Source organism: Amblyomma americanum, chromosome 1 (genome assembly GCF_052857255.1).
Source record: "Amblyomma americanum isolate KBUSLIRL-KWMA chromosome 1, ASM5285725v1, whole genome shotgun sequence".
Taxonomy (NCBI): Eukaryota; Metazoa; Arthropoda; class Arachnida; order Ixodida; family Ixodidae; genus Amblyomma; species Amblyomma americanum.
In genome coordinates this window covers 345,659,250-345,672,909 of record NC_135497.1, presented here as the reverse complement: position 1 = coordinate 345,672,909, position 13,660 = coordinate 345,659,250, and the positions used below count along the sequence as shown (strand labels likewise).

At 47.1% G+C, this 13,660-nt stretch overlaps 1 protein-coding gene across 1 annotated transcript in view; it reads right to left on the bottom strand.

Moving 5' to 3' along the window:
* LOC144115548 (nose resistant to fluoxetine protein 6-like) overlaps window positions 1-13,660 on the bottom strand; it is a 247,788-nt gene that overhangs the window by 56,716 nt on the left and 177,412 nt on the right. The window contains exons 5-6 of the mRNA XM_077649975.1: window positions 12,301-12,404; window positions 414-584 (exon numbers count right to left, since the gene is read on the bottom strand). Coding sequence (XP_077506101.1) covers window positions 414-584; window positions 12,301-12,404 — 275 coding nt within the window. The remainder of the gene's footprint in view (window positions 1-413; window positions 585-12,300; window positions 12,405-13,660) is intronic.

Here is a 13,660-nt window from a genome sequence, read left to right as displayed (position 1 = left end):
ACAAAAACATTAGTTCCAAGAAAGAAAGCAAAATAAACATTGTTTTTCTTTGAAGTCAGCAATTCCGATGCACTGCGAAAGCTTAGGCAGATTAACGAAGCCGTGATAACATTTGTATGGGTAAAACGGCGACTATAGCGTTTATTGCAAGAGGACTGCTCTTTACTGAGCGAGTATGTAGTGCACAACGTTGCCAGACTACAAGAGAGAAAAAGTTAGAAATAGCAGTTTCTCCTGCACCGTTCAAATACGGGTACTTTCTATCTGGCGCACAGCAACAGACCGGATATAGTGGCACGGCCAAGGCCAAGGATTCGCACGGATCTACGGCGTGCAGCTCGTCAAACGCTACAGCAACGACATCTGCTGTTTACGGGCAGTGTTCACACGCAAGGAGACTGCCGCATACATACGGAAGAACTGGTAGTTGACGAAGAGGAAGATGTGTCCCAGCATGAACCACAGCAGCGTCAGCGAGCGCAGACCGTGGAGCGCGCTGAGTGGGCCCAAGCTTGTGTCGGGACGGAACACGCTGCGCAGGCTCCGGACCATCGAGAAGGACGTCGTGAAGCGGGCCAGTAGCGCTGCGTTAGGAGCAGAGCGAGTGGTTAAACGCACAAAGCTTATCAAAAATACCTAGAGTAGAAGGGCGATAGACAGAAGGCAGGAAGATGGGATCCTTGACAACACAGGCCACACAAGTACTCTCGTCGAAAAGTTGGCCATCGGACTGAGGCTCTCGCCGCCATCTTTGTTCATTTTTATTTTCGTTGTGTACGTGGGAAAGAGGCACCGCAGTTGATGCTGCGAGGTTCTCAAAGAGTGTTTCATAATTCACCGCAGGAATTCCGGGGAGAGCTTTCCTGCACTCCGAGCTTTTGTGTTCCCAATTTTCTATATGCTAATGTTTCGCTCTACGCACCGCTGCCGCCTGTGTACCCAATGTGCCAGATGCGTCTCTGCCGTGAGGAGTTCGAGTGTCGTCCTGCCTTCACTGCACTCTGCATTACGACCTCTGTTACTGCATTCTATTTACTGCAACTGTGTTTTGCCATTTGCATAGCTTGTTCTTTGTATTGTTTACTGAGCTGCTCAATATGCTCTTTAATACTCCTGATGCTTACGAATTATCATTTGTCCTACTCGTTCTCAACTAAAATAAAAGCTAACATACTGTATTCGGCGTACCTATGTTCCCAAATCAGCACTTGTCGCTACATTTTACTTCCACCCTCGAAAGGACGTCAGCTACTCCCCTAATCGTCACTAGTCGTTCGTGGTGCGTGCTTCGCTCTAAAACTTCCTGCATCTTCTCCTGATTTCTTGTCTGTGCTTTTCGTCTGTGTTCCTCCGCGTTTGCGTTTGCATTTGCATTGTATCCAGCTTCCATATTGCCTATTCCTGTTGCTGCTTATACCACACTCAACAATGTTTATGGTTTTGTATTGTGTATCCCTATTAGTTATTTCTTCCTAATGGTGGCTTTCTGAATGTTTTGTTCGATTCTACCTCGGCATTTATGGAGAACGCGTCACTGTCAGTCACAGTTCTCCACCCCGACCTATGGTGCTAACAACGGCATCGAACAAATATGTGCCCCGCCCACAAGCACTTGACGCTTCCGCGTGCTAAGGGAAATCTGTACTTCTCCCAGAATAAAACTGTATTGCATTGCACTGCATTGTGCTGTGCTGTGCTGTGCTGTGCTACACTGTACTTTGCTTTACTGTACTGCGTAGTGTTGTGTTGTGTCGTGTCGTTCGTGTCGTGTCTTATTCTGAACTTAGTATTTGGCTTGTCTTGTACTTGACCGAAAACTCACGTGGATGGTCAAAATGCACGCAAGTTATATTATTCTTAACCGTACGTTTTCACAAATTCTGGCGAAACTGTGTGGTCATCATGCCCCGCTGCGAACCAATATGGCGTTTATTCCTCTCGTGTTTCAAGAGTCGAGCTCCCTTTTCCAGAATTCAAGAACGCGGATTGTGGGACTAGCATGAATGCAGTTTTAATGACAGTCTCTACGTTGATTCCGCACAACATGCCATGACTGTTCTTAGTTTATTTCACCGCCTTTCGCTTGGCTGTGATGGCTCACCGTGCCACTCTGCAAGAGCGCCTTAACGGTTTCTTCGCTACGGTGATGCGTCTGATGGCATGTTTGCAGTGTACAGCACTCGTTCGGAAACATTTGTAAATGTTCCTTCTCAACACAGCAATAGAAGACGAGACGACAAAAAAAGCTGCCACACTGTGCATTTCCACATGTAAAGAGTCAGCCAGGCCTGTCTTGAACACGCGAGAGGCACCAGTGCGAGGCGATCAATGTGAAATCTTGCCGTATAGCTGCTGAATTTCGTAGGCAATGCATGCGCGCCAAGTACAGCCACATAAGTACACAAGCAATGCAAGCAAGAGCGGCATACCTCCCAAGTCAAGCGGCTGCTGTCAACTTTCGCTTTTGCTCGCCAACGCACCTCTCCGCCCCCCCCCCCCCCTTGCTTGTAATTTTTTTCCCTTTTAGCGCGGTAAAATTTGCCCTTCTCTAAATAAACGATAAGTGCAAACCGGCTCTCTAGGTTTGGTATTTTTCTCAATAATATCTTTCCTTTACTCTGTTCCGGTGTTGTAAGACGTGCTTGTAAGACGCAAAAAGCAGTCATTTTGGTTAAGTGGCTCCTGCGTATATTCCACATGACAGAAATAAAGGTGCTCAGCGCTGGGAGCACATGCCAGCACTTAGTATGCTAAATTCGCTCCTGCACTCTTGAAGGCGCTGAAATCTACTGCGGCTAAGCAGACAATAAGGAGCAAAAGCGTCCCATTGTGCAATGCGGCAACAAGGTGACAGGTCTTGTGCAATAGCAGTGATAGCATCTTAGCCTCAATAGTCCGCATGCTTCGACGCAGGCTTGCGCTAGCGCAGCCAAGACGCGGCAGAGAAAAAGATCCCTCTCCACAGAAGTCGACTAACGTAAGCAAGCCCTTTAGCTTCTTTCGACGTTTTCAGAGGTTTTAGACGTGATGCACAATTTAGTGTTCCATTGCGTTGAGTACTGCCCCGTTGAACGCAACTCTATGAGCTTGCACTCACCTCTGAATTCCATTACTTCGGCAGCACGGTTAATTTGTTGACATTGAGCATAAATTTTTCATGCGGCGGCACTTTTATTATGGGGCTGTGTGTTAATATACTTCTTTTTTTCGAGACCTTTTCTTACAGAGCAAAGCAAAGCCCCGAGAGGCACCAGAGAGTCCACACAACGTCATTATACAAGCGTATACATCTTGCTGCACTGCAACTAGTGCGGCAAAGACCGCTCCCTAATGCAGCTTCGTGTATCTCGGAGTGAGTACTCCTTTGTCGCCTTCGTATGAGTATAGACATGGGTGTAGGTAAAGCTTGCTCACTTGCATGAGCCCACAACAAGAGGTGATTATCACAAAACAGCACTAGCTCCGCCGTCCAGCGGCGTCAACGCCGAGCGTCCGCGCTAGCGCTACCTTCGTTGTCGTCGAGTGGGGTGGGCGGTCGTAATGCTCCGCCAAACTCCCCTAAATGCCCCTCGGGAATACATAAGGAAACTCAGGGAGCCCTTCATCGCAGGTTTCAATCGTATTAGGCCACTGGTCCTTGCCGGTGACTTCAGCGTCAACGTCATGAAGCAGGAACAATTCTTAGTCGACATAAGATCAGAACACTTCGCGGGAAACAAGTGCTTGAGACGCTGCCCGACAACGCTCTACCCGATGAAATCTGCTAGTCCCTGCCCACAGAATTCAGAGACAATATAGCACTCATTGCTACGCATCGACAGCTTAAATAAGCACTGTCAACGTACCGTTACCCGTGGCGTCAGCATTCTATTAATAGTTTCGCAATCCGGCTGCCCATGGTTACTCGTCGTACCCTTGTAGCTCTAAAAATGTTCCAAAAGAGACGCTATCGTTTCAGTGAACCGAAAAAAAAGAGCGAAGAAAACATACACACTGTCTGCTGCATTTTGCAAAAATACTGTTAATTATGGCGCCAATTCTCCAGTGTTCGTGTGCAGGCCCAACGTTCCATACTTTAGAAAGACGAAGCGCTCTTTTGCGCCACCCTTCACGAAGCCCTGTACACGTGGCCACTGGCACCTTCTTCCCTTTGTGCTTCATTTTTACCTTTCATTTCCCGTGCCTCGCGTCCCTTAAGCACTTCTGCGTGTCAGCCGCGCACGACATGCCGCGATATGCAAGGGCAAAAATAAGTCCGACGCTTTTCGGGCCCTTGTTTACGTGACCCAGGCCATAATAATCAACCGGATTTTCTTTTCCTTCCTTCCTTCTTACACGTCCTTGCTCTCTCACCTTTCATTTTTTTGTTACCTAGTCTATTCTCTCGTCGGCTGTGACGTGGTGGTGCAGTTATAACGAATCGAGAAGCGACGAGGCCTGCCGGCAAAACCGCGAACTGCGGTGCACCTGTACACGTGGAGCCGACTTTTAACTTTTTTTTCTTCTTTGCTTCATTGTATCCGCATTTGTTGCTTCACCACAGTTCAGGCCGTGGCCGAAAGCACGCGCGATCTCGAAACGAGGGAGAGGGCAAGCGGGGAAAGCAAACAAGAACAGGGAGCACCAGTGCAGGTTGTTCTCGGCCGAGAGACCCGGCTATTTTGGACTACCACGAGTCTTTGAGTGCTATCGATATCCCTCCCTCCCTGTCTCTTCCTCTCTCTTCCCGCGTGCCCTTCCTTTCCTCTCCCTGATGCCTCGCTGGCGTTGTGCGACGCGTGACACACACTGGCAGGGGCCGCACGCGCGGCTTCCCGGCTTGGAAGGCCCTCCCCCAAACCACCACCTCGAACAAGCCCCGGGCGGAGCGCACGAGGGCGCGAAAAGCGATCCGGCACGCCAACCCGCTCAGGCACGCACCTTGGGACGCGCCGCCGCTGGTCGTGTTCTCTCGTTGTTGCGCAGCGCCGCATCAGGTGTTCTTGGCACTGCGCACTGTTGGACTTTGTTTTTCCACCGGTAGCCCTTTTCTTTATCTTCAGCTTCACGAAGGTGGGTTTATATATACCCAAGCTTTGTGCTTCACTGCTTCACTACTTATAACGATTTTTGTTAGTTAATTTTTTTCCACTGTTTTCAAAGAATACGTCTTTAGAATTTTCCTTTCTTCTTACCTGTGATTCCGTGTACTACACTCCTTATCCTTTGACCGCGGTGTACAGATTGCGTTTCTGTTTTCGTGTTGGTATCAGAAGCTCTAATAAGCGATGTTCTATTTCGCGGCCGGCAGTCAGGGAGTAGCTACATACAAAAACATTTTTCGCATATGTAGACTTCATTCTATCTCCAGACCACTTGGCTTACAGAAAAACGTGCCTATAAAATTGATTGATTGATTGATTTTTATTTACTTTTTATTTATTGACCGATCGATCGATCGATCGATCGATCGATTGATTGATTGATTGATTGATTGATTGATTGATTGATTGATTGATTGATTGATTGATTGATTGATAATTAAGAAAATCACAAATCACAGCTTCACACTATGTAATAACGTTCCAAAATGTCTCGCAAAAGGAAATGGGACACGTTTGTAGTTGTGAGAGGGTTATGAAAATTGTCATTTATCTTCTAGCCGCCGCGGTGGCTCAGTCCTTATGGCACTCGTCTGCTGGCTCGAAAGACGCGCGTTCGATCCCGGCCTCAGGGATAGAATTTCGATGGAGGCGAAATTTCAGAGGCCCGTGTACTGTGCGATATCAGTGAACGTTAAAGAAACCCACGTAGTCGAAATATCCGGAGCCCGTCACTACGGCGTCCCTAATAGCGCTAGTCGCTTTGGGACGTTAAACCCCCATAAACCAAACCAATCATTTATCTTTACTCTGTAGGGAACTGTATGTTTCAAATCGTGAATACATTTCTGATGTGCGCCTTCCTTGGCAGCCAGTTTAAACGACAGGTACTCGTGTAGGGTATCAGCAGTTCCGAGCCCCGGGCACTATGGCGCACTCGTGTAGATTTTCAGTCCGTCACCGCAATGGAATGTTCCTTGCCGAAAGCATTCAACACATGGTGTGGTGAGATGCACATCCAAGGTAGTAAAAAAAAAACTGGATGGGGCACTTAACATCCGTTTTCAAAGTGTGACGCGATAGGGTTAACGGGTCAATGCCCATATATGCGGAATTGGTCAAGTTCTGTACTTTATATTCATAGATCCCTGGGAGTCCTCATGCCATTCCGGGCGCAGTGGTGCAGTTTGCTCACAATCCGGTAGGCAGGTTGTGATGACGTCACAAGGCCACGTGAATTAAGTGATCCGCCTGCCCCCTAGCTTGATCCCCTGGGGAGTTTTCGGGAATTTTTTGCTTACGGCCAACTACGCTGACACCAACGCCGGATTTTCTGGGACACGGGGCCCTTAACCATATCGCGTTAATAAAGCTACCCTCCGACAACGCTCACCACCCTCCTGGGCTTGCATAAGGACCTTGTTTGGACAAATGCTCAAAGCAAACTTTCTAGCAGTGATGTGCCCATACAAAAAAGTCCTATGGGCGTCTATGGAAAAAACTATGTCCGTCTATGGCCTTTTATGAACGTCTATGAGCACCTATAGAGGGGCTTATTGCCAGCTATTGAAAAATCTATGCCACTAAAGCTCTAGCTTTGGAACCATAAAATTGTCTTAAGCTCTCTATAGAAAAATATATCAACCTGTATAGACAGCTATAGACAGAAATAGGAAAGGTCTATAGCTATTTGGGCCAAAATTCTATAGCCGGCCATAGGACATTTTTGTATGGGTGACAGCTGCGCAGTAGCGGCCGCGGCGACGTGACTAGCAGGCCCTTTAGATAGGATTGGTAATGCAAATTTTGTGCACGCATCTTACAGTCAGCGTCGTTATGAAGGCGATTCGAAACCAATAATTTTCTCTCCTGGCCGTGAAGATCCCTTATTTACCGAAAAAAAAAAGTGGACACTGCGGTTCTTAAGCTACGTCAGGCACTCCTCGTGGGATCTGCTTGCGGAATGGGGACAGCCTTGTTTCTTTTGCCTTTCTGATAGGAACCCCTGTCAACTACCCTCCCATCGGTTCTTCCCATTTTGGCTTCGCGTCCCCATTGGGCCACTCTCCTTGACGTACTGTAGCGTTGTCTCGACGCGGGGCCGCACGCTGGAAATGGCGGGAGAAACTGTCACAGCCCCGGGCATCACCAAGGTGCGTAATGCTTCCCTCCCATTGCCCTGCGCGCGGGAGGAGAACGCGAACCTTGTACGTTTGATCTAGCTGCGGCTCGAACGGAGATCTGTCGCACGGCTATGCAGTGCTGATGCTGTACTGTCGCGAGGGCCCGACTTGGGTGGAGCAACCTGTGTCGTCTCCGCGCGTTCCCTTTCCTCACCTGTGTTGTTTCGAGCGATTTATTCTTTAGGCCGGTCGTGCGACCCCTGATTGCTCTTAGCTCATCCGTCAAAAGTGTTTAATTTTTGGTTTGATAGCGCAGTTCTAAGGGGCCCGCTTCGGGGGCTAAAGCAGGGCTATGGGTGGTACTGAGGTCTGGGATCTAGTGTATTGTTTTGGATGCAGCTTGTTGTGTAATAAAGATTTGTCAACTGCACCTTTCTTCCATTGAAGTGAAAGCGAATGTTCTCTAAACGCTTGCTGTGCCTTAAGCTGGCTGGGCAGAACGCGAATATAACGCAGGAAAAATACACTTACACCTTTTTATTTGCATGTACGATGAAGGATACAAGGACCAAAGCGCCAACTGTATTTTGTTCATTAATCTTTCAAATAGAAACTGCGGTTATATAAGACTTCCGCAGGAAGCCAATTGGGCGCATTTTTACAATAATTGTGAGCCAACTGCGGAATACTGTAGGGGGGCTTCAGCCCCCCTCGAAATTTTTTCGTACTGTTATGCAGCGCAGACGAAAAGAACTACCGGCGCTGCAAATCATGCTGTATTTTGTCTACAATCTCTTTTTAACGCTTGATAAGACATTTCAGCGCGAATATTGCGAACTCGGGCTCGATTTCGTGGCAATTAACGCCCATGCACCTGGAGTCACATAATGCAAGGAGCCCCATTCGAGCACAAAATTTCAAGGGCGTTTCGATTGCGAGCAGACTCGTTGCGGCATCTCGCGGCTGCCGCGGAACCTATGGAGCGCATGGATTTCAATTCCGAAACTTTATGGGCCACGCGCGGTGGCTCAGTGGTTAGGGCACTCGACTACTGATCCGGAGTTCCCGGGTTCGAACCCGACCGCGGCGGCTGCGTTTTTATGGAGGAAAAACGCTAAGGCGCCCGTGTGCTGTGCGATGTCAGTGCACGTTAAAGATCCCCAGGTGGTCGAAATTTTTCCGGAGCCCTCCACTACGGCACCTCTTCTTCCTTTCCTCTTTCACTCCCTCCTTTATCCCTTCCCTTACGGCGCGGTTCAGGTGTCCAACGATATATGAGACAGATACTGCGCCATTTTCCTTTCCCCAAAAACCAATTATTATTATTAAACTTTATGGATACCCGCCGCGGTGGCTCAGTGGTTAGGGCGCTCGGCTACTGATCCGGAGTTCCCGGGTTCGAACCCGACCGCGGCGGCTGCGTTTTTATGGAGGAAAAACGCTAAGGCGCCCGTGTGCTGTGCGATGTCAGTGCACGTTAGAAAGATCCCCAGGTGGTCGAAATTATTCCGGAGCCCTCCACTACGGCACCTCTTTCTTCCTTTCTTCTTTCACTCCCTCCTCTATCCCTTCCCTTACGGCGCGGTTCAGGTGTCCAAAGATATATGAGACAGATACTGCGCCATTTCCTTTCCTCAAAAGCCAATTATTATTATTATTATTATTATTATTATTATTATTATTATTATTATTATTATTATTATTATTATTATTATTATTATTATTATTATTATTATTTATGGATAGAAATTTCTCATAAACTTTGTCCTATATATAGCGAAGCAGAAAAACCAATGCAAGTAAAAAGCTCTGTTCGTTCAGTTCCATAAACGCGTAATTAGGAAAACGTATGACTATTCATTAGCCTTTAAAACCGCAGAATGTTTTGCCGTTTATTCTAATAGTTAGCATTATGATCAAGGTTTTCATGCGAATACGAAAATTGCGAGGACATCGTTAACCAATTTGATCGACCTTGCTCATTGAAAGCCCGGCCTACGCGGCGTTTCCCAACAAACACTCTTGGATATTGGGCAGTTCAACTTGTCGCATCACCTGTGCCTTTAGTTTGTCCTTTTCTTTCCTTTTTTTTTAGCTACCTGCCTTTATCTCTTTTTTCAACCAGACCAATACCATTCTTTAATTTTCTGTACAGAATGAGTGTTGCCACTTTGAAGGCAGCTAAAATATGCATTTTCGTATTGATTTCGGCCTTCTTCCTTTATTATTCTATCCATCTGGTGCTGTCGCGAACGCAGCATGGCCCAAATACATATCACGATTTCTGCGATCATAGTTTATTTTTGCAGGATAGTCTGTCTTTCTGTGCGTAAAGGTTACTATCTATGATTGCGCAACATGTTTATTTGGCTTGTTTCACGTATTATATAGAGCAACTTTAACTTAGGTATGTAGATTTATTTGATAATATTCGTACATTCAAATATCTTCTTGCCACGTTTTCTGTATACAGGCAGTGGACTTTCCGGCGACGCTTTTTTGCCCTTTCTCAAGCTGTATCTTCGCATTTCTAATGTATATTTTGCACAACTGCTTTTTGTATGTGCTGTCTGTTGCGACTAAAATTTTGGTGGAATTACAATACTCGACCGGTGACAGCTGCCCCGCGTAATAGATTGGAACAAAGGACAGCGTCACTGAGATTTTTTCCTGGCCATTGCATATGTACAAAATTGTAAACAATGTTCCTGAATGACGAAGATTTGTTATAATATTTCTCCTAAACTTGATCATTCATATCAGGGAAATGCACTACTTTGCTGGTTTCCAACTGATATAGTTCTAAAATTCATGAGACATCTTCTTTACTTACTAAATAGACAAAAAAGGTGGAAGCATTGATATCAGTTCTTTCTGCCACAGTTCTTGGGACATACGAATATATTCTTTTATGAAAAATACATATTTCACTTGTCTTGACAGTGCGTAGCGTTAAAGAACTTGTTTGCAGCATCTAATACGCAATATCATTGGCAATGACAATGGAATTGTGATAAATGTATTTGATCCCTCTACAAATTCTATAAGGATGAGGCCGCGCTGCCAGCATAGCCCCCCTCGAACAAAATTTCTGGCTACATCACTGTGGTGCTGGGCTGCTGACACAAAAGACATGGGTTCGATCCCGGCCACGGCGGTCGCAATTCGGCGGAGGCGAAATGCTAAAGCCCCGTGTACTGTGCGATGTCAGGGCATGTTAAAGAACCTGGGGTGGTAGAAATTGTCCGGAGTCCTCCACTGTGCGGCGTCCCCCATAGCCTGAGTCGCTTTGGGACGTTGAAGCCCATAAAAAGCCCATGACGTCAAACCCCGTTAAAGTATGAGGCATGTACTCAATGTACAGTTGCGCCGAGTATGGCCGGCAAGTGCGAACTGTGCTTAATGTTAACTGAAGGAAGTGGATATATTTTACTGGTAACTGGCAAAATATCCCGAAGAACAAAATGCCGACAGTGTCGTCTCATTGGTTATCGGCTCATTGACTTGGGCACGTTAAAGAACACGAGGTGGTGGAAATTGTCCAGAGCCCTCCACTGTACAGCGTTCCTCATTACCTGAGTATCCTTCGGACCTTAAAGCCCATAAAACGAAAACAGACGATGCAACCTAAAAGGTGGCACGCACAGAGAGGAATTGGTAAATGGTTTGCGAATTTGTAATTGTTGATTATATGAAGAGGGCGCGCATATTGTGCCGACAACCGGTAGAAAAGGCCGCATGCATGGACTTCTTCTCAGAATGTAACCTAAAGGCAACACACTCCGATAGGAAAAAAAAATATTGAATGGTCCGGCTTTCTTTTTCCATAAAAAAGATCTGAAAAATTCCCTCATGAATAGCGATGCGAACTGCTGTCTTCAGCGTCCTAGAACACGGCGTTAATCAATTGCGCCACAAAAACCGATGAACGCACTTTCTGCTGCTTTCCGCCGCTGCGCTTGTCAGGTGACTACAGCTAACCAGTGAGACCACATGGTCGGCATTTTGTTCCTTAGAATATTTTGCCAGTTGCCAGCAATACATCCAATTCCTTTAGTTAACATTAAGCGAAGTTTGCAGTTACCGGTCATACTCGGCATTAATTACGACAAAGACGTCTACGCACCATCCGCACATACTACTGCGCACCTTAACGCTTTCTTTCCCCAGACCGCCAAGGACTGGAATCGCCTTCCTGTCGACGCAGATCACATCTCTAATGCAGCTCGCTTGAAGGCGTTCATTGAAAAAACTCATCGACATGCTGTAACGACCCAACCCTCATTTAATGCCCCAAAAGGGGCATTTGAGGTATCAATAAATAAAAAATAAGGCAGCTAAACTGTACATTGGGTGCATGCCTCGGACTTTAACGGGATTTAACATTATGGGCTTTTTTGTGGGCTTTAACGTCCCAAAGAGACTCAGGCTATGAAGGACGCCGCCCAGTGGAGGGCTCCGGACAATTTCGACCACCTCGAGTTCTTCAACGTGCCCTGACATCGCACAGTACACGGGACTTTAGCATTTCGCCTCCGTCGAATTGCGACCGCCGTGGGCGGGATCGAACCCGTGTCTTTCGGGTCAGCAGCCCAGTACCATAGCCACTGAACCACCGTGGCGGCTCCTGTTTAGGTCGCACTCAGAGACGCGTTAGATGAAATATCTCGCCATGTCATCGCACCTCTAGGCGTCGTCTGCTCGAGTGCGCCTGTGGGATTGTACCGACAGTATAGTCACGTGACCATAGGCAGCCAAGGGTGAAACTGCTGTCAACTTTATGTGCGTGCTATTCTGCCGGCTGCAGCCAGAAAATACTCGTCCTTAATACAACTCGTCAGGATGCTTACAGCAGCAATCTGTGCAATTCCCATTAGGATGAATCGATTCTGGCCACCACCACCATGCTACCACTGCTTCGTGAAGGAAGCTCTGAGCCCATGCTGAGCCCATGGCGCTTGGACGACACTTTTCTCACTGCCTGGAAGTTTTAAACCTAAGAGCTCGAAAAGTCCCATAATTTCATAATAACAATAGTACATCAATTGACAAAATGACAAATGACCGAACGCGCGCAAATGAGCCAGGTCACTTACTTTCAGCCTCCGTTTCCTTCTTGTCGGGCTGTCGCATGGCCTTCTTGACGAGATCCACTCCAGTCGAGGCTAACGCTATCACCGTCAGGATGCACACCAGCGTCCTGCGAAAATGACAGGGAGTTAGGTAAACATAGAAAAACGATTTTTTTGCGGAAATAGTACTTAAATCTGTCACCTCTGGCGGCGCATAGAGTGAAATGCAGCGTCTTCTTTCTTTTCTTCTTTACTCCCCACTCCGCCCCACCCAATGAACCTGGAACGAGCCCTGCTGCGCATGTGGAGTTATTGCAGTGCTATGGTGATGCTTATTGCCGACTCGCCGCGGTGCCTCACGCATCTTGGGCGTTCGGCTGCTGATCCCACAGTGGCGGGATCAAACCTGAGCCGCAGCGCAGCATTTTAACGGAGGCGAAATGCATAAAACCCCCGTGTGCTGTGCGATGCCAGTGCAAAGAGCACCAGGTGGTATAAATTAATTCTGAGCCTTCCACGATGGCGTCCCTCATGTGTCGCTTCGCGATGGCAAACCCCACATTCCATATCTGTTTACTGCCTCTCCATGCATCATTAACATACGCCTTTCCATGCACTCGCGACATTTTTTGCCTAGTTCCCGTAGCATGTACAAATGTTTAGGCGATTAAGAATAATATTTTTGGGAGATTAAAAGAAAACGCTTTTTATGCGCTCTACTGATTCCTCGAACGTCAGCACAGTCCTCTGAGTTCCGCTGACTTAGCAATATCAGCATTTTTGTAAGCTATCCTCAGCCGTCATCGACGTGTTTATTTTTCAACACAGCGGCTGACCGTGACCCGGTACCACGAACTCAATCAATCAGTTGACTTGATACAAATCGGACCAGAAGTCGGACCACAAAATTTAATTTGGTTAGCTACTGGTGGCTACTAATTTAATCGTTAGCTACTGGTGGCTGTTTCAGTGACTAAGTGGGGAAACCCAGAAATCGAAAACAGCACAGAGGGGTGCAAAAACCTCTGCTTGCCAGTATCCGTTACTCTAATCAGGCTCTAGCACACTTCTGCGCATCTTTATGCACTTGTCTGTAACGTCATTGCAAACACGCCTAGAAGAGTGGATGGTTGGCTTAATGATGTAGAGGAAATCATGACATTCCTACACGAGCCTGTCACCCTGAAAAAGAGGTCGACGATGTGCAGTGGCCATCAAAGCGCCGAAATTGCTTGTGGTACAATCTGACAGATCCGCTGGCTCCTGGGAAATAGTTTCCATTTGCGTTCTCCCAGCTGCATTGCAAGCCTCTAAAGACAGATGCCAAATGTGAAGTACATATTCTTTATTATTACTGTGCAGTGTACACTTACATCCATGTGCA